At 41.8% G+C, this 21,311-nt stretch overlaps 1 protein-coding gene across 1 annotated transcript in view; it reads right to left on the bottom strand.

The window, feature by feature from the left end:
* Positions 1 to 21,311, bottom strand: part of LOC132888443 (protein unc-13 homolog C-like) — a 567,940-nt gene that overhangs the window by 143,826 nt on the left and 402,803 nt on the right. The window contains exons 23-24 of the mRNA XM_060924493.1: positions 18,405 to 18,482; positions 15,175 to 15,252 (exon numbers count right to left, since the gene is read on the bottom strand). Of these exons, the coding sequence (XP_060780476.1) occupies positions 15,175 to 15,252; positions 18,405 to 18,482 (156 nt within the window). The remainder of the gene's footprint in view (positions 1 to 15,174; positions 15,253 to 18,404; positions 18,483 to 21,311) is intronic.

Raw genomic sequence — 21,311 nt, forward strand, 5'->3', positions numbered from 1 at the left:
AAGGTCTTATTTGTATGTGAAGCAAAGCGAGAGAACAGTGACCTTATCCTGCCTTGAACCCAGGTCTACAAGATACCAAGCCTGCACCCTGACCACAACACCAAAGAGCCAGGCTCATCGGCATGGCACTCAGAGCACATACTCAACTGTACTGACGGGCACTCCGTCACACTGCCCTCCCCTTCAAGAAGCGCACCTGTGTGCTTCACACACACAGGTGTCCCTCACACATCCCCCAGCCGTACTTCTCCCATACCGGGGCGCCCCACACACTCATGCTTCACCCATCTCTGGGGTCCCTCACACAGGGGCCACCTATCCTGGGGGTCCCCTCGTACAGCTCACACACATGGCACACCTCCGATGGCCTCCCAGCTTACAGCCATCCCACTTCTGACACCATCTGTAGCAAAGCGAGAGAACAGTGACCTTATCCTGTCTTGAACCCAGGTCTACAGGATACCAAACCTGCACCCTGACCACAACACAAAAGATCCAGGCTCGTTGGTATGGCAGTCAGAGCACATACTCAACTGTACTGACGGGCACTCCGTCACGGTATGCATAGCCTCTGAATTTGTTGGGCAACTGTTTTATTCATGTTTGGGCGGGCATCACGGTGGTGTAGTGGTTAGCACTGTTGTCTCACAGCAAGAAGGTTCCAGGCTCGAACCTCATGGCCGACGGGGTCCTTTCTGTATGGAGTTCACATGTTCTCCCCGTGTCCGCGTGGGTTTCCTCCAGGTGCTCCGGTTTCCCCAACAGTCCAAAGACATGCAGGTTAGGCTAACTAGCAACACTAAATTGCCCATAGGTGTGAATGGTTGGTTGTCTGGGAACCCAGCAACTGTTTGGTGCTGGTTCTGAGCCCAGAAAATGGCAGGGTTGTGGCAGGAAGGACGTCTGGCATCAAACTATGCTCCAATTAATAGGACATGTCAAGGTCTACATGACAGGAACCCCACACATATAAGTGGAACAAGCTGGAAGGAGAAGAGGAATTATGTTACAAATCTAACCTGACAAAGCTGCCGTCTTTTCATCATGGAGAAAATAACGCAAAGTGTGTTGTTGTTGTTGTTGTTGTGATGTCAGGTTTGTTTGTGTTGCTTGTGGCTCGGGGAAGCCATGGCTTAATCCCAAGCCATGCCTTGGGGCCAAAAGGTCACCGGTTTGATTCCCTGGACCACCAGGAATGGGCAAAGTGCCCTTGAGCAAGGTATCTAATCCCCAGGCTGCTCTGGATATCCAGTACCCCCTCCTGGGGAGCAGATGGGGGGTTAAGATAAGACTGGATAAGACATAATGACATTAATGTAATGTAGTATGCCAGTGAAGTCTGGCTAAATGGATGGATCCAGAGTTCCTAACTTGGAGTTCTGAGTTAAATCAGTGTTCTGTTGCACTTTTCTGTGTCAAATGTTGTGTTTTTCTGAGTTCCGAGTACAACGGATTCGCATAAGAACTGTTATATCGTAACATGGCTTCGATCACCTTTTGCACGAGGTAACAATAAAAATGCTTCATTATTAGCTCATCCGGCCGACAGGTGATGAGTTTATACCATCATGTGTTGTCCACATTTCACACAAATCGTTTCCTCTCAATTCTCCACTGATTTTTATTCTTTTTGGCAGGAAGGTAGGTCTGCCTGGGGTGCATATAGATAGCTTCTACCCAAATTTGCATAATTGTAATTATTAAGGAAGTTATGGACTAATTAAGCCTTAATGCCTTAAGCAGTTCAACAAAAATCGCTTCTTCTCGGTCAATTCCTCGCCGTTTTGGATTCTCTCTGGCAAATAGGTCGGTATTCCTCAGGTGGCTATCGCTTCTATATATAGCTTGTATATAGTATATATAGCTTGCACCATTTATTGCACCCACTTTAGATCTCTCCTTCTGGACGAGACAGGGCCGGAGTGAGCTACGCCATTATTGACGGTCTCGTTAACGGTTTTAATTTGTTTCGCTGTTTAGGTTAGATGAGGTTAGGTAGCTTAGGGTTTTCCACAAACCTGCTGCAATGCCATCACGAACCCCTAGGGGGCTTGAAAACCCTGCACAAAAGTGACGTCTGGCTTCCTGACCCTCTGCATTTGGGATACGACATCATTATTTCTATAATCTAATATTCAGTGAATTAGTCTTACTGATAGACTGCCATGTGTTGACTATCAAGTCGAAGTAATGAGATAATTACGGAGATATTATGAGTTCAATTCACCGGAGTTCATGTGGATTCTAAAGTTTGACACGAAAAGGAAGAAATGATTCAAAAATATTCTTGCTTGAGGTGTAACAATTGTTGCATGGATAAGAGAAATAATGGAAACTAGGCATGTAACAATATATAGCGTGATGATAAATCGCAATACAAATTTATGATGATTCAAATTGATGATATTAAAAAAAAATGAATGGTGATTATTATCAGGCTGCGTAATCTCTTGGTTTTTCCTCACTGTAATTGTGCTGTTTAGACAGCAGAGGGCATAATAATGTACAATCGCAGGAATACGTGTGACTTCACTGGAAGAGGAAGTAACACAGCTCTAATGCTCCAAAAACACAAAAGAAACAGATCTAAAATGTGAAAGAGCTGGTGTGTGATTGACTATAAATAGATTTAAAGCGAGATGGCCTTACGATTTCATTAAATCGGTGAAATTTAGTTCCGTCTGAAATGTGGTCATTGTGATATACGTTTATTTCTGTAATATCTCACAAAATATCAGGCCATTCTGTGGCTGGGAAGTTATTTAATTTGAAGGGATTAAAGCAAATAATGTGCATGAAATCGCTCGCTTCGTGCAGTCAAGCAGACAGAGGAAGTCCGTGTGCACAAGCGCAGGTTTACCTTCTTCTTCTTCTTTTGGGTTTTATGGCAGCTGGCATCCACAGTGTTGCATTACTGCCATCTACAGGTTTCCCTTTGAGCGTGCACTGACAGTTCCATCATTCTGTCGCTAAACGAACAGCTGATCACACCGAGGTGCTCGCTGAGCGCCCATATTTATTAGTTTGGTCCCGCGTTTCCTTTCCTTCATATATAACATAACGTCTTTTCTTCTCGCTTTCTTTCCGTTACTGTAGTCGGTCTTTCACGTTTCATTCGCACACTCACGCCCTCCATTTTTCTCTCCTGTTTCAAATTTGTATCCCACAATGCCTTGCATAAACGGGGAAAGCCCACCATGTGATGCATGATGTAGTATCTTGAATTGGGTCATGGTGAAGCAGGAAAAAATAGCAGAGAATTTCGGGCCATGTGGAGAGAAATTCATTAATTGTTGTTTTAAAAAAAAAAACTAATAAAATTGGAAGTCTGTGATTCGAATTCAGGAGCTTTCAGTCACTCAACAAAAATAACTGGGTGTCGGGAAAATTCTTTTTATGACCTACACTTGAAAAATCTGAAAGGAAGTCTAACTTTAATAAGAAATCAGAGCTCTCTGTTTACAGATGGCTGAAAGATAAAGAAAAGAGAAGCAAATGGAGGAAGTACAAATGTTTATAAAAGTTTTTTTAAGAAAAGAAATATTTGTTATTATTAATTTTTAATTATTAACTTTTTTAATGAATATTTTAGTTAATAGGCTATTATATTTTACTCCAGCCTTTGCAAATAATTTACAATAATTAAAGTTGTAAATAATTATTGTTGGTTATTAAGAAAATGAAACGAACATTTTTTTAATGTAACAAAAAGAATATTTAAGTTGATCAAGAATAGGAAAATAAATTTTGCTTTTTTTGTGATAAATTTTTCTTCATTCAACGTTTTTCAGAAATATCCTGGATGGAACTGAATCTTGAACTGGGTGAATCGTTACATGTCGAATGGAAATGTTGGGTTTTTGGAATTAAAAAGAGAAATCTGTCCAGGTTTTGCTTAAATTCTGGATTCCACAGTTGCTCTGGATGAAAGTCAGTAATTTAACTATTTGAATTATTTTCAGTCAATTAAACATTTCACTGTGATTGTGTTACAGGCTGTATTTATTTCATTCGGCACTATAACACTGTGATATTCTTCAACGCGGCCGTTTTAGTCAGTTTATACAGTGTGCTCATGAAAGTGCTGTAATACGTACGCTATAATTTCTGCCATGAAAAACCACAGTCACTTATTTACGGTTCCTCAACATTGAATGGGGTTTATTTCCAGTTGAGAGAACGCTGTGTGTTTTCACTGCTGCTTCTCATGGCTTTGCTTTTTAAAACTGTGCTTGTGTTGGATATTTGTTGGATTCTACCGTACATCTGTGTAAATTTCCTCATCTTTGTTTTGCAGTTCTCCTTCATCATGGTGAGTTCAGAGCGACTGAGCGTCATCAAACATCCAGTTTTGCACTTCAGCACGGAGTTATGAGCAAAAACGCTGAACCACGTCGTGCTCTTGAGGACTGGAGCGGCTCAAACGCAACGGTGCGGCTCTCATGAAAAGAAGTCTCTTTTGCTTCATGCTATACTTCAGATGATGGATATTTCAAAATTTAATAGCTTGCTGTTCAGCGACAGAAACAGCCAGAAATACACTCACCGGCCACTTGAATAGGAACTTGTTCTTGATTCTAAGATCCCTGTTCTTCACAGGAGTGGAACCCTGTGGCTCTCTCCTTTTAGTTATGCTGTCATAGTTAGTTGCCGGAGTCCCTGCTTGTACTCGGTGCAATATGTATACTGCTCCTACTTATTCAGGTGACATTGGGCATACCTAACAACCTGTGTTTTCTTTCCCTCCCCCCCACCCCAAATCTGTCCCTCTGAGTTACATGGAGTCAACAGGAAATCTTTTGGTGGAGAGGGTGGAGACCTCGACTGGCTATCGTAGCCTGCAGGGAATCGGCCGTCAGACATTCTGTCGCATGTCCCAGACCCGGTGAAATGTAACTGAATTGTCTTGGCCAGCCCTAAGGGTCCCATCTGCATCTCATCATTGCTGAGGAGTGTGCTCCCATCACCCAATCAAGCATCCAGCCAGAGCAGGTCATGATATATTTTACCATATTAACATGCCATTGTTGTGTGTTATGCCTGATGTAGACTCTCGTCTCTGCGAGCCTACCACACAGACTTAATACTTGTCATTTTTAGGGCATACCTAACAACATGTGTTTTCTTTCTCTCTCTCCCCCCCCCCCCCAATCTGTCCCTCAGAGTTACATGCTGATCCTGGGATTGAGATGCTGGCCTCTTCTGCCCCTCGGACCTGCTTGATCCATCCTGGTGCCCTGTGTCTGGTCGGAGTTTTATCGCACCGCTCCTGTGAAGGACGGCCCCATGAGGACAGTTGAGGGTTATACCTGTTAAAACTGTTAATATTATAGTCAGGCTGTCTGTTGTTGCCCAAATGAGGATGGGTTCCCTTTTGAGTCTGGTTCCTCTCGAGGTTTCTTCCTCATGTCGTCTGAGGGAGTTTTTCCTTGCCACCGTCGCCACAGGCTTGCTCATTGGGGATAGATTAGGGATAAAATTAGCTCATGTTTTAAGTCGTTCAAATTCTGTAAAGCTGCTTTGCGACAATGTTTATTGTTAAAAGCGCTATACAAATAAACTTGATTTGATTTGATTTGATCTTCTGCTGTTGCTGTCCTGCTGAGATGCTTTTCTGCTCATCACGGTTGTAAAGCGTGATTATATGAGTTACTATATCCTTCCTGGCTAAAAAGCTCAAAGATTCACGTAGCAACAGTCAATCGTTCACCAAAAGACACATCTCTTAACTAAATCATGGGTTTGGTTAATTGTTTCATATCAAATATACTGTGCTATGTGACCATCATAGACTGACCATCTAACAGTAGCTGCTATCGACCTCTGCCACTCCTATATTGCTAGTAAGCTAGCTATTAACCAAGCTAACATTAGTTATCTAAGCTATCAGGGGAAAATATTATTGCTAATGTTGCTTTTATTAACAATTATTAAGATTGCAAAGACGACACTCCTTGTTATCGGCTGCCTGGTGATATTTTTTGTAAACCAGCCGTTGAGGTTATGGTCTGTATCTTATGGAGCAGCTGCTTTTAGTTTAGCCAGTAGCTTGTTAGCTTCACGGTTAATAGGTGTGTTCCAGCCATATTATTGAGGTATTTCACCTGACGTCACAGGGTCACGTGACGCCCCGGTGTCCGCCATTTTGAACGTCAAGCTACATACTAACGCTGCAGACAGAGAGGGAGAACCAGCTTGAAAAAAAAAACGTGTTACAGACACCTAGAATAGATTAATTTGTCAGTAAGCACTCTATAAATAACCATGGTGTTTGCTTGTTGTGCTGTGGGCTGCCACAACAGACAGGGACAGCGTGCAGGACGCTCCTTTTACCGATTTCTAGTGATGGGAATTTCGGCTCTTTTTCGGGAGCCGGCTCTTTTGGCTCTTCTTACTATAAGGAGCCGGCTCTTTCGGCTCCCAAACGGCTCCTGAGATTTTATTTTTGATTTAATTGCTGCAATTAACTAGTTAATTAATTACATTATTATTTATATTTTATCAATAGGATGTTTTCCATTTTATTTTTTAGTTTTTGTAGCCATTGTAAAGCTTTGTAAAGTATAGCAGTGTAACAATGTTCTAGCTATAGAAATAAAACTTACTTACCAATTAATAAATTATTTTCTCACAAACATAATGCAAAACTGTGTTATATTACCAATATAAAATACACAGCTGATTTTCCCCTCCTCAGGTGCCTCACAGACTCCTCTCCCCTGCGCTCCACAGCTTTACACCAATTTTCGTATTTTCGCAGCTGTGAATGACATCAACCCCCCCAACCAAAAAAAGGAGGCGTACACCATGCTACTTTTTTTCCTTTGAATGGTAATAGACAACACAAAGACGCAATCGGACAGCAACTTTTTTTGTGAAAGTCTCTCTCTCTGAGGCACCTAAGGACAAAAAACTAATTCGGCTCCCCAACTCGGCTCCCACCGAAGAGCCGGCTCCCGTCGTTCACGTCAAAGAGCCGGCTCTTTGAACCGGATCGTTCGCGACCGACACATCACTACCGGTTTCCTACTGACCCAGACAAGAGGGCCAAATGGATTGCAGCTGTGAAGAGACAGGATTGGGAGCCAACAGAGTACTCCAGACTTTGCAGTGATCATTTCATTTCAGGTTAGTTTATCAGTTAACGCAATTTTGATAAAATATATAGCAAAAAGTAAATGGGTCAGTGTTTGTTAACCCATCTGAGCAGTGAAACAAGGCAGTGTTAATTTGCCTAGGGTTGCATGTCGCAGACATCAGACATAAAACGCAATAACAGAGGCTAGAAAGAAACAGGACACAGAAATAAATAAACAGGGCTCCATACCAAGGCTGGGTACAGTGTTTGTGATAAAAGACAGATCCAATTTAACACGACTCACAGCTTACTTTCTTGTTAAAATGTGCAAAGGTCTCCACCATCTCATACCGCCTTGCACTGAAGGACTTAAGCGTGTCGTCCAAAATGGCTGCGTCACGTCACTTGGTCACGTGGGTGAAATACCTCAATTCCAGCAGCCAGGCTTCGCTATCCCCGCCCCTATCTCCACCCCATTTATGGACTAACTGGGAGTTAGGTGGAGTCAGCTGCTGCCAAGACGACGACGGCCGTAGCCTCCTTATTTGAGCTTCAACCCCACTCTTCAGAAATCCTATGAATGACCTCACAGAGGCTTTGTCCATTATTTTTACAGTCCATGGATTATAGTGAACGCTGTAGCCAGTGAATAAAATGATGGAAAGCTAGTTAGCTAGCTATGGTGCTAATGTAAATGAGCTCCATTCTGGTAGGTGCGGCTTTATGGATGTGCGCGGGCATGGCTTTGATGCAGAAACAAATGATTTTAATGTTTTCCTCCTTAATTCACCTTTACAAATGGTTTTAATGGGCAGAAATTTACATCAAGCTGGAGAGAGAGAGAGAGAGAGAGAGAGAGAGAGAACTCTGGAATTACACGTCTGCTTGTTTGCTAATTGCTTTGAGAACTCCAGCACTGTTGGAGCAAGCCAGAGTTATATTTAGAGGCTTCTGACGTCACAGAGGAGGAATAATGTCACTGCCCTCGCAAGAATGAAACCCTTTAATAAACAACTTCATAAATTAGTGATTAGCTTTAAGCTTTACGGCACCAGGAAATCAATTAAACAAAAACAGAAGCTAATTTTGTCACACCGGATTCAACTATCCAATTAATCCAATGATTCCACAGGACTGCTGAGATCTGGATGCTGATTGGTTGATAGAACCAATGGTTGATTCATTTTCTATCACAGCAGCTCTGACGGTAGTGCAGCTACAAATTAGATTAGATTAGATTAGATTAGATTAGATTAGATTAGATAAAACTTTATTGATCCCTTTGGGCGGGTTCCCTCAGGGAAATTAAGAATCACAGCAAGTCAGAGATTATTATTAGAAAAAAAAAAGTTTTGAGCCGAGACCTGCTCGTTCCCAGCGATACGTTTCCCATCGATCACCGTAACAACCTGAAGCGCAAGAATTCGAACAGATACGCAATCGTAGAGTGAGCGTCTTTAACATGCATTCAAGGGGAAGGAAAAGACTAGGACTGAAAAAGTAGATACAAAAGTCTCATTAAGCACATCAGAAGTTCGTTCAGCTGCTGGACATGTGATTATAACATAATGTAACATAAAGAAATCAGAGCAGTCCATCCACGGTGCATGAGAGGGGGTCTCAGGGCGGAGTTTCAGCTCGTTTGATTCAGTTTTCATGCCTGATTCAAGCAGGTAATGGAACACATGCTCCTGAAGGTCAGAGGTCAAAGGTGGAGTGAGGTGAAACCGGTGCAGCGTGCTCATCCAGTGTTAAACCACGATGCTGGAATGAACAAACCTGCCCTCCACAGCTAGCATAAAAAAAAAAAAAAACTTGGCTACATCTCAATATCCAGTGTGATTAATAATTAAAGATGGAATTGTTAAAGCAGCATCATGTGCTCTTGGTTAATCAGAATATCCCATGTGTAATTCCCAAAAAAAAGAGAATTGAATTCTAATGTCCAATTTAACCTAGATTAGCATGCTAGCTTGCTCTGTAGCCTCTGTTGACTAACGTTAAAAATTAGTCGTGTGACAAAATGAGTAAATTTTCATCAGCAAATTGCTAAAAATAGTCATTTTCCTATCTCTGACATTTCAAACATCCATAAATTAGCATCCTAGCAATCTTTGCAGTCTCAGAACAGTGCTAAAAACAGCCGAGTACCTCACAGATCTGTTAGCATAGCTAGCTAGTGCTAAACTGTCATGATCCTGTGGTAACTTTTACACCCTTTGACATGTTTAGCATATTTACAGATTAGCACGTTGTCTCAGTGTTGTAAAAACGCCCGAGCTCGTTATTAATTCTTTACTAAGTTATTAGTCCTGTGCTAATTTTGCTTTTTATATATGGGTCTGTCTCAGAAACTGGGTACTGTGGGGGTCCCCCACTAAATATACTCACAGTCAATAAACTATATGGCTTTGAATGGTGATGTTGGTTTTAATTTGAAATAAAATGATGAAAGAAATAATACAGATGAAACTAAATCTTTGATGTGAATACTCTATTCAGAATTTGGCAAAAATTCTGCAAATTTGTGGAAAAATGGCGGCTTGATCTGGGACATGATAAATGGTTGACTACATCGCATTCCCTTAAAAAGGTTGTAGTCCACTGAAAAGTCTACAGTTATCACTGATTGTATTTTAAGTTGTAACTTTATACACCTAAGGATTGGTGCGCTCACAGAATAATCAGAACCGTAATAAAACATCATGAAAAATATTTGATCACCGTTGTAACTCCATTTTCCGCAAAACCAATACGATCGTGTGTTTTGATCTAAATGGAAAGCCTCAGGGTCGAGGTCACGACCTCACCAAAAGTAGGAACTTAAAATCACTACGCCGTATAAAAATTTAGCTATAAATCTGCGATTTTGTTTTTTAAAACGAAAGCTGAAAGTTAGGTATAGAATATGTTTCTTCCAGAATATGTTACGATGGTAGCTGGTCTTGTACGAATTTCTGAGCTATAAAATGAGTCGTGGTCTATTTTTTACCGTAGCGTGTTATTTGTGTGCGGGGAAGGACACACATTAACAATTTGCATGTGTAGAATGGAATTTTCCACTCCAACAGTTAGAAGTTGATCGTGCTTCTATTTGCGGTCTTTCTGTTACGCGGGTGATCTGTTCGGACGTTATCACTGAAAAGGTGAGTTTTGATGGTTTTATTTTGTTTTAGTCTTGCAGTATAAGGCAATAGAATGTTTCTTTTTCATCTTACTTTCATATTTCGTAGTGTTTGCGTATTTTGGCCAATATTTTGCAACCATGGTCAATTTAGATCCAACTTTTGATAGACTCTACGGCCAGTCATTTTGCCCCGCCCCCGGCCGGTGCGGTAGTGATGTCCCGTTGCTCGCGCGCCGCAGCAGAGACCCGCGTGACCTTCAACCGGTACAGTCGCTGTTCTTTTACCACCGCCGTTATTCTCATCTTTCCGGTGCGTTCTTGATTTTTCCATTGTGTCCTATTTCGCCGTATCAAATACCCAAACTGTATCATATTATTCATATTTAAGTGAATAATCAATTCAGTCATCATAACTTGGCATTTTTAACCCAAGCAATCAAAAAGAGGAAATTTATTCAATATTTTCACTCATCCGTGAAGGAGGGGCTTTAATTCTTCATGATGGAGTTATTTTATATGGAAATCAATTTTACAAAAGCGTTTGAATTGTAATTCAAAAAAAATTTCCACAGTGGAGGCCAGATAAAGCAAGATGCTATCTTTATTCTTATTAACCATAACAAAAGAAACATTGAGTGTTCGGTAAATGCAAAAAAAAAATAGTAAAGTTACAAAATTTATTTTTTGACCATAATGTCCCAAATGAGAGACCAGTTTCTGAGATGGACCCATATAGATGCATATCTATGTACATGCTAACTAGCTGTATTATCTCAGACATAACTCGATATTTTGCATTTATTTTGCATTTATTTAGCTGTTATAGCATGCTAAACAGCATTGTACATACAATGTAGTGAATAGTTAGCGAACACTACTAGTAGCTTGCCACAATGCTATGGTCTAGAATATATTGAGTGCATTCATAAATTAGCACAATGGCTAGTTCTGTTATCTCAGACGCTAGCCTGCAGCTGAATCATACACATTTATGCTGATATTCAGTAAAACTGCACTCTTGTGATCGCAATCATGCAATATTGCTTAAGAAACTAGTAATTTGAATAGCTAGCTAGCTAATACATAGCTAGTTACATTCCATTTCATTTAACATCATAAATTAGCAACCTCGTCCTGTCATCTCAAACCTAAATTAATATAATTAATTCATAAATATACTTCACAGCTATCTGGAGTGATACAAGGTGAGACAACTTATTAATTTCTGAGAATACAGTAGCTAGCTAACGCTTGGTCGTTCCAGTCCTGTGGCGTTTTGTGTTGTCTTCAAGATATCAAGATATTGAGAGTATTCGTAGCTTAGCAAGCTAGTTAGCTCTGTTACCTCAGACTGTTATGAAAAATGACCAAATAATCTGTTAGCAAATAATAATTGTTGCTAAGTTATTACAATCTTGTAATCTTACCAACTTTTCTGACAGTATTTATACATAAACATGACAACTAGCAGAAGTTTCATAGGGTAGTTACCGTCATCATTTATTATTATTAGCATAGCTAGCTAGTGTTTGGTTTTGGTTTTGATAGTTACATAGTCACATATTTAGCAGATTAGCATTTTATTTCATTAGCATTGAATTTCTAACCTAACCATATTCATATTTGGGGAATTCATAGATTAGCATGCTAGCTAACTCCCTAACCTCAGGACAGCTAGTTGGAGTTTGGAGTTAGATTGGTACAAAGTTTGTTTTTTTTCATCATGTTTTTATTACAGTCTTTGACTGGCATTAGCATGACTGTCTCACCTCTGGTTATACAGTAGACCCCCACCTATTCACGGTTCAGTATTCGCGAATTCACATATTCGCGGGATTTTATATAGAACATATCTCCTATACATTCGCGGAAATCTCAGCGATTCGCGGTCATTTGTGGCGAACATATCGAACGTTTACACACTGCGAACGTTTATGCACTGCTACATTCTCAGAGCCGAATGCTCGCTCGCTATTGGCTGAAGTTTGAATGGCGGGCTGCTGCTCATTGGCTGATACGAATGAGCGCATTGTACAGTACAGTCTCGCGGTTCCCATAGTTCAGACTTGTTCACGTGTTGTGCGTTCTTGGTATTTTTGAATAATTTTTAGAAATCAAAATAAGGATTTGTGAGCAGTTTTATTGGGGGGGGGGAGGTTACAAGTATTCGCGATTTTGGCTTATTCGCAGCCATGTTCGGTCCCTAACCCCCGCGAATACTGAGGGCTTACTGTAGTTACTAATACCCAGGTACCGGTACATAGCTAGCTGGAGCTAACACATTACAATCCTGTTGTTGAATGCTAGAGAAGATTAGCTAAATAATTCAATAAATAAATTCCAATCAGATTCAGGAATTGTTGTGAATGTAACTGCTACGTTAGCTTAGCTTCTGCTCTGTGAACAGATCTGTACTAGATCTTGAGACACAACCTGCGCCAAGCTGTGGAGGAGATGGGGAGGATGTATAAAGAGATGTTCACACACCTTACAGAAGGCCACACCCCCTTCCTCCTGGTACAAGAACCCAGAAGAGACGGGGAAGATGAGAAACAAGAAGAACAAGGAGACATTTTCACAATTTTCACACACACACAGACTTTACAGAGACTGAAAGAGAGAGAGACAATATCTACAACACACATGCAGGTTATTATGGGATGTCATTGAAAAGACAGGAACGTGTTAGCATCCGGTGACGTCGCCGTGGATATTTCTGTCCACTAGGGGCACCAGAGAGCAACAGAAATGATGCTACACTGGATATGTTTTGTTTTCTATTTTGGTTGATGTTTTTGAACATGATTTTTCAGTTGTGTGATTTTTCTGTCAGCGTATTTGGCTAAGATGGCTAAAATTACTCACTTGACTTTGAAAGAGCATGTCTGATTGGGTAAAAGGATCACAGGAGAAAAAGAAATCTGTCGTTAGCTGATATCATGTAGCTAATCATCTTGTCCTGAAGTTATGCTAAAGCTGTGAGGTCCCGTAATGTAGTTAGCTAGCTAGCTAACATAGCAGCATGTTAGCACCTTAGGGTTGCCACCATTCAGAAATGAAAATAAGGGACGCCCAGCACGGCTCCTTGGGGCCATGACCACCACGGGCACGACTCCCATGGGGTGGGGTGCCCGCAGCAGTGGTGTGTTTTATTTTGTAGGTGTTTTTAGTAAAGGGGTGATCAAGAAAGCAATTACTCATGCTTAAAGCTTGAACTGCTTTATTGCCAATGCTGTAAAAATGTATAATGTACAAGTGGGCAACAATGAACTTTTAAAATATAATCTACCGGTAAATATATTGAGAACTTAATATCACTGTAAATGTAAGTGCATGACTGTTCTTGGTGTAGGGACTCTCTTTGTGAACCTTGGGGACATTTTTACTTAGAGAGGAAAAAAGAGAACAAAAAACAACAAACATGTATGTCTGCTTATTCAAGAATGCAGAAAACAAGAAAGTGCAAAACATTACTCCTTCCCTCAACAGTCCTGAGTTCATCCGGCCAAGGATGTGCCTCTTCCCTAGTCTGGCTAACGCGACAAAGCTGTCTGAGCATTTGGTCTGGCCAAGATATTAAGCCAAACCATTTCCCAGAGCCCGTGGTTGACCCGCCTCCCTGAAATGCCTCAGTTTGCTACTGGTCGAAGCCAGAAAAGGCTGTGACGAAGCTTAAACCAATCACATCACTCTTTCCTCTGACGTATGCGATGCGACAGGGCTAACTGGTAGATTAAACTCTTACCGAAGCCGGTCGGGAGCAAGGCGAAAACGTCCTTCCTTTCAATAAATACCTCCAGGGCTGCTCTTTGCTCCGTTTTCAATGAGAACTTCCCGTTGAATGCTTCCAATACAGCATCTATGCGTAATAGATGCGGAAGCGTGAATGAAGCGCTTCCGGCATAGATTCTGTAAACAATCTATGGCTTCCGGTCGCAGTTCTACTACGTCAGTGCCTTGAACACGCCTCTACCCAGGGCCGTTGGAGATGCTCAAAGTTGATTGGTTCCCGATTTTTCGGGAGCTTGGAAGAGCTGTAGATAGCCTGCCTGGCCAGACTAAGCTCGCAACAGGCCCTCGTGTTGCGTCACGCTTAGGATGGGCGGGCCCAGGCTACCCCTTCCCACTCACGTCTGTATTTTTGTAAGCGTTTACGCTTTTGAGGACGTGGTGGAGTCCCGGGTGCAGCAGACATTTTTAAAAGGCCCGGGTTTTTTGAGCAGTGCTGGTGTGTGTTGTCTGTCTCTAGACAACCATGACAGCGCCACACGCAGTGATGCAGGCAGCCAGGCACAGACGCACAGAGCGTGACACAGAGGGGCGGGGTTTGTGTCCTGGGTAGATCCCACAACGGAGTATTTCCTGTTTTATTTTGTTCATTATTGTTAGATTTAGTGTTGATATGTGTGAGACAGACGTGTATTGGACATCTATGAAAATACGGAACAAATCACGTCCCGTATCGGTTCAATACGGGACACAAGGTTTAATTGCCAAATAAAGGACGATTCCGTATTCTACGGGACGGGTGGCAACCCTATAGCACCTTATCTGTTTGTGGTCATATTAATGTTTAAATAACAGGATGTTAAATGTTAAACATATGGCTAAATTTTAAATGAATCCAAAAACAATGCTTTGTTTTCAACAAATGTCAATCTCTCAACTCTGGCGATAACATTAACTCACACAGCTAACATTGTAACCTGAAATCAGGTCCTTATCCCTCATATGGAAGCTCTGTGTCTGGGTCCAGTGATCCCTCTTTATAGCGGTGATCCGATTATTATGACAGTAAAATGAAATGCTAATTTATGGTTATTGCAGCTAATAATATGGCAAATGAAATGCACCTGATTAGCGCAATCAGTTCCCTGTGTGCTTCTCAAAACAGGAGTGATTTAGTCAACGTGAAAGTGTGAACACATACTGTTCTGTTTCTGTGAGTACCATTGGCTCAGACACCCACCTGCTTCCCTCCCATCGACTCGAACATCTTCTCCAGCTGAACCCGAAGCTGCTGGATGTTGTTCAGGAGGATGCATGGCTGTCAGGAAATGAAATAAAGACATGTAGGATTTACAGAGTTTAATTCTTTCTTCATATCTCCATGTACTCATGTTCTACTAAGTATAATAGAATTGATCAGCCAAGAACCTCCTTACTAAGGGAAGCTCATAGCTATGAGGGTACTTCAAAAAGTTCCTCGGCCTCACCCTGAAACAAAGGGTGGGATAACTTCAATTTTCGGGTATCACTGTATCCTATGAAGTCTTATATCACTGTCCACAAAACCTCAAATGAAAGAAGCCATCAAAGAAAGAAGGAGAGGAATGCTTCGAGCTGGCGTGCTGTTGCTCCAGGACAGGTGGCAGGGGCAGAAGCAGTCAAACGTGGCCTTGAACTGTTGACCCATGCACCTTACTCACCTGACCTGGCATCGTCTGACCTCTATCTGTTTCCCACTCACGTGGTCGCCATTTTCAGAGTGACGATGAAGTCACCCATGCTGTTGAAGAGGATCTGGAGGCTCAAGATGTGACCTTCTCCCACAAAGGGACAGCAAAGCTTGAACATCACTGGACCAAGTACATGAAGTTAAAGGAGATTATGTTGAAAAATAATGCCAGAACAATCTTTCTCCTGTGATGTTTTCTGGGTGAGGTCGAAAACTTTTTAAAGTACCCTCATGTCCTATAAACATGGACAACACGATACATAGCACAATGCTAAGTTGGAGGAGATAAACGTCCTTGTCTTTAGCTCCAGTGCACCAAACATCAGCCACCAGAACATTGTTGTTGTTCGTAGGTGCTAAAGAAGGTAACTGGACTTGCTTGAAATCCTTGAAGATGTTTCACCTCTCATCTGAAAGGCTTCTTCAGTTCTGTCTGACTAGTGGGGAGTTCCAGGTATTTATCCTCAAGTGGACCAAAAGCACATGGGTCGTTGACCCTCTTAATCATCCTGAAGGTGTTCAGGTCACTGGAGGCTGGGTGTGAACGGTGTTAGCAGCCTAGAGGGTCATTAGGGCGATCTGTGGGTCATTGGCTCTCTCTGCCATCATGTGAGTCATTGAAGTCAACTAAGGCCCTGTCCACACGGCAACGGATTCAGGTGAATCCGATACAATTGTTTATCGTTTCGGCCTGGCGTCCACACGGCACCGGCGTTTTGGGGCACCCAAAACGCAATCTTTTGAGAACGGGTTCCAGAGTGGAAAGATCTGGCAACGTTGCCGTTACGAAGTTTTCTGGATGAGTAGAACGGATTTCTTTACGATGATGTCACAACCACATGACTGTGAGTGCTTCACGCCAGGTAGAAGTGTAACGAACTCGATGCGAGTTGTCAACAAATCCTATAACTTGGTTCATGAAACGCGCTTACAAAATATTTTCACTGTGAATATTTATTGTGTAATGGTGCAAAGAGAGAGAGAGAGAGAGAGAGAGAGAGAGAGAGAATAGCTCTTAGGGCAGAGTCAATCCCGCCAGCAAAAATAGGGAAAAAAAAGGAGCGATCTCACCTCTTCAGATGTTGGTTTAAGTCCTACAATACATTCCTCAAAAAGGGCGTAGAAGAACAAATTAATCCATCAACGTGTAGCATTCAATTTATTCCAGACCATTAAAGACGCCGCCTTCCGCGTAGAATCATACGTCATCCTCGCCGCCATATTGGATGGGTCAAAGCGGAGAATAAAGATGCCTCATTCATGTGCTGCGTTTAACTGTACCAACAGCTTTGCTGTCCAAACGAGATCACATGGGATTACCTTTCACAGGTGAGACAGGAAAAATACTTTTCATTGTATTTGGTCATTATAATATAATTTTACGAACAGATTTTCCTGACTTTGTGGCTAATATGAAGTCTCGTGCATAATAGTTTATGCGCATGCGTCCTTACTTCTTCTATTGTTCTGGTGTCTCCGAAGGGACCGTCTTACAGCGCCCCTAGAGGTGTGGCATGTGTATTGCATCGTTTTCAGCAAGCGTTGCGTTGCCATATGGACCTGATATTTTACTGATCGTTGCCCATTTGGACGCGATATATTTTTTTAAATAACATCTCGTTGCCGTTGTCGTGTGGATGTAGCCTAAGTGTTGGTATGGATGTGTATTCAGTTTTCTGGGAAGTGTGCCAAGGGCACCCAGCCCCCAGGGACCTACACCTACAGGATGACTCAACGACTCATGTGACCTCAACAACTCTCCTTCGGCCCTGTTTACATTATTTCGAATCAGCGGATCATCAGATTAACGTTTTTAAAACGATTCGCGTACACACAAAATTTCTGTGCCTGCAACAAAACCGTTCCCCGTGCACACAGCAACGCCAATACACGGATACGCTAATCACATGACTAATTAGACGGCACGTCACATGATCCCAGTGCATATCGGGCATGCGCAAGTCACTCACCACTTGCAAGTGGAAGGATGTCATTGTAAAAAATGAAGTATGCCAGTCTGTTATCAGCGGTACTGGTACTACAATGACGCCTTTTTTACACCGTGTATGGCCTTCGTGTTTATGCTAGAAGGATCTAACAGTGTTCGGTACACTCTTCACCTCGCAGAACGGCCGTTTTTTGCGATTACAACAAGACTATTTAGTGCTACGGTAACCAACACACTTCCTGTATTGCTCATTCACTTAATGACTTCCTCAACACACTTCCTGTATTGCTCATTCACATGACCAATGTGGCATGACCAACGCCAGCGAATCAGGAAGGTGGATGTCACAGTGACGTCGTCCAATGACGACGTCAGCTAGAGCTCAGCACTGCGTATCCTCGTTCCTCAATGTTTACACAGCACCAGATCAGATACGTACTGGGTTGAATACGTGGGCCCTGGCGGATTCAAGCTGTTCCGCCTGTGGAGTCGTTTTCCGGCGTTTTAATGTGCACGGACAGTGCATCCGCAACGAAAACGATACGGATACGGTCTAATGTAAACACCACCTTAGGGTTGCTTTTGGTCCACTTGAGGATAAATACCTGGAACTCCCCATTAGTCAGACAGAACTTAAGAAGCCTTTCGGATGAGCGGTGAAACGTCTTCAAGGATTTCAAGCAAGTCCAGTTGCCTTCTTTAGCACCTACGGTTTTACTATGACCTGGATGACTGAGAACCTTCACAGACATGTTGTTGTTGTTGTTGTTTTTCGAGCAGACTAATGACTCACCACTTTCTCTTTGTTCAGGTGGTTGCTGAAGTCTTTGGAGATGATGGCGGCATACTGCAGAAGCACTTTGTTGATCGTCTGCAATCACAACACAATCACGCTGTAATATTTGTAAATACTGTACAACGTTGCTGAATTTTGAATTCTGATTGGTTTTCTATAACAGCAGCTCTGACAGCAGTGCCGCTGCAAGTCACAGGCCTATTGGTGCCTTCAAACGGGGTCATGTTTAACGTGCTCATGTGGCGAGTCCATATGAACACGCCCCTTTTGGCCAATTCACGACTTCGGAAGTGGGAATTTTCCACTAACTCTGAGTTCATGAGACGTGACATATTTGCTGAGATTTTCACAAATGCTGGAGACCATGGAGGTACATTTTTTTGATGGATGACAAGTTAATATATTGTAATTTTAGCTGCAGGGGTTAAATTGGGCCGGGGCTGTCCGGGGCTGAGCCCCGGCACATAAGCTCGGAGCGGATGGCATATGATCACGCACACATCAAAAGCAACAAACCCTTTTCACGATTTTCAGTTCTGAATAATTAAATATCGTTTTATTAATCAATAAACCCATGACTTTTATGAGATAGATCATAGTTTTCCTGATAACAAGACGACCTGTCAAAGCTATTTAGAACAGAACTTGCGATCAGAGATTCTGGTTTCTGGAACACTGCGTGGGTTGCCAATTCCGCTTTTTATAAGCGACTTTGGGGTTTCTTTTTTTGTGAGCTCGCTTTAAAAAAAAATCAGAAGTCGTGGTTTGCGGGTTTTTGGGCTTGTGTTTCAGCGTTGTGACTTGTTTATAATTTTCTCCGTACACCGTCTCCCCTTTTACCTGCATACGATCCTAATCCATCAGCACAAGACGCGGAATGCAAAACTTTTGCAGCAAAACTTTTGCTGCATTCAAATGATTGTGCTTCTATTTTGCTGCTATAATATGCTCATCTTATGTATGTTCTAGACAATACAAAAAGCACCACATGCCAAATAAATAATTGAATACATAATAATAACAATAATAATAAATGCTTCCAATGTTATAGTGTTGTTTGTATTTGGTTGCATTCACTGCATGAATATATTTGATTGACAATTTGACTGACAGTGTTTTGGCATATTTAACATTTATCCTCCAAAATAAATCAACTGTTTTGGTTTAAGATTGTGCAAGCCTTCAAATTTTCTCACTGAACATTTCTCCTTCACATTTTTCACCTGTAGGCATGTGACAAGATTTAACATGATATTGCTCAACCTACCTCTGTAAAGTCAGCTAACAACTTATTAAAATGCACCAGAATTCAGCAAATAACATGTATGATAATAAAAAACTTCTGGGGGAGGACCCCCAGACCCCCCACTAATCATTTCCTTCAAACCAATGTACAACAACCTGTACAATCTGTTACATTGGCCAACCAATCTACATTCAAACTGCCATAATGTGTAGGGGGGCACTACAAGACACACATAGGCCTACAACACACAGATAAGGTGTATATCTCTGTGCAATATGATATGGTTATCAAATTAGAGGGTTATTTTCCAAAAAGTATATTGGGGCAGGGCGGCGGGGGCAGGGGCGGGTACGAGGCAGAGCCCCCCCACATAACCAATCCCAATTTAACCCCTGTTTAGCTGTATAGAGTTTTGTTTGTAATTTTATAACATGTCAGAGGAAAATGTTGGTTATCCAAACAGCCTCGTCTTTTCATGATGCCTTTACGTTTTTTACATTACGTTATCCGCTGGTTAGCTTGCTAAATTGTTAACGTTTTTTTTTTTTAAGCGTCCATGTTGCCATCAGCATTGATGAGATTTTGCAGCGTGAGGTCTCGTGTCTGATCCAGTTTCTGTCGGTGACCCTCTGCCACAGCTGATTAAGCACACTTTACATTCCCTCTGTGGAAATGCAGTCTAGTTCCAGCTTGTGCTTTCTTTTTATCATCATCGTGGCATGGATATGCCATGTAATGAGGCGTACTTATTTAAAAACTGATAAACTCATTTAAAAATACTTGCAAAACTATGATGTAAACAGAGAATATAAACAGCTGAGTTGCTCCAAGCGACCGCTACCTGATGTCATCACATACGGCACCACTGCAGGAAGCCCATCTGACATTTTAAAGAAAATTCATTTTTCTCGAACACGATTTGGCCTCTGAAAATAAAAGTTAGATTTTTGAAATCTGCAAATACTTTTACTTAAAGCGAGACGGCCTTTCGATTTCATAAAATCGGTGAAATTTAGTTCCGTCTGAAATGTGGTCATTGTGAGAGATGTTTATTTCTGTAATATCTCACAAAATATCAGGCCGTTCTGTGGCTGGGAAGTTATTTAATTTGAGCGGATTAAAGCAAATAATGTGCATGAAATCGCTCATTTCATGCAGTCAAGCAGACAGAGGAAGTCCGTGTGCGCATGCGCAGGTTTACCTTCTTCTTTTGGGTTTTACAGCAGCTGGCATCCACAGTGTTGCATTACTGCCATCTACAGGTTTCCCTTTGAGCGTGCACTGACAGTTCCATCATTCTGTCGCTAAACGAACAGCTGATCACACCGAGGTGCTCGCTGAGCGCCCATATTTATTAGTTCGGTCCTGCGTTTCCTTTCCTTCATATAGAACATAACGTATTTTCTTCTCACTTTCTTTCCATTACTGTAGTCAGTCTTTCACGTTTCATTCGCACACTCACACCCTCCATTTTTCTCTCCTGTTTCAAATTTGTATCCCGCAATGCCTTGCGTGAATGGCGAAAGCCCACCACGTGATGCATGATGTAGTATCTTGTATCGGGTCATGGTGAAGCAGGAAAAAATAATGGCAAATTTAGCGTCACATGGAGAGAAATTCATAAAAAACTAATAAAATTGGAAGCCTGTGATTCAAAT

The sequence above is a fragment of the Neoarius graeffei genome, chromosome 6, assembly GCF_027579695.1.
Source record: "Neoarius graeffei isolate fNeoGra1 chromosome 6, fNeoGra1.pri, whole genome shotgun sequence".
NCBI lineage: Eukaryota > Metazoa > Chordata > Actinopteri > Siluriformes > Ariidae > Neoarius > Neoarius graeffei.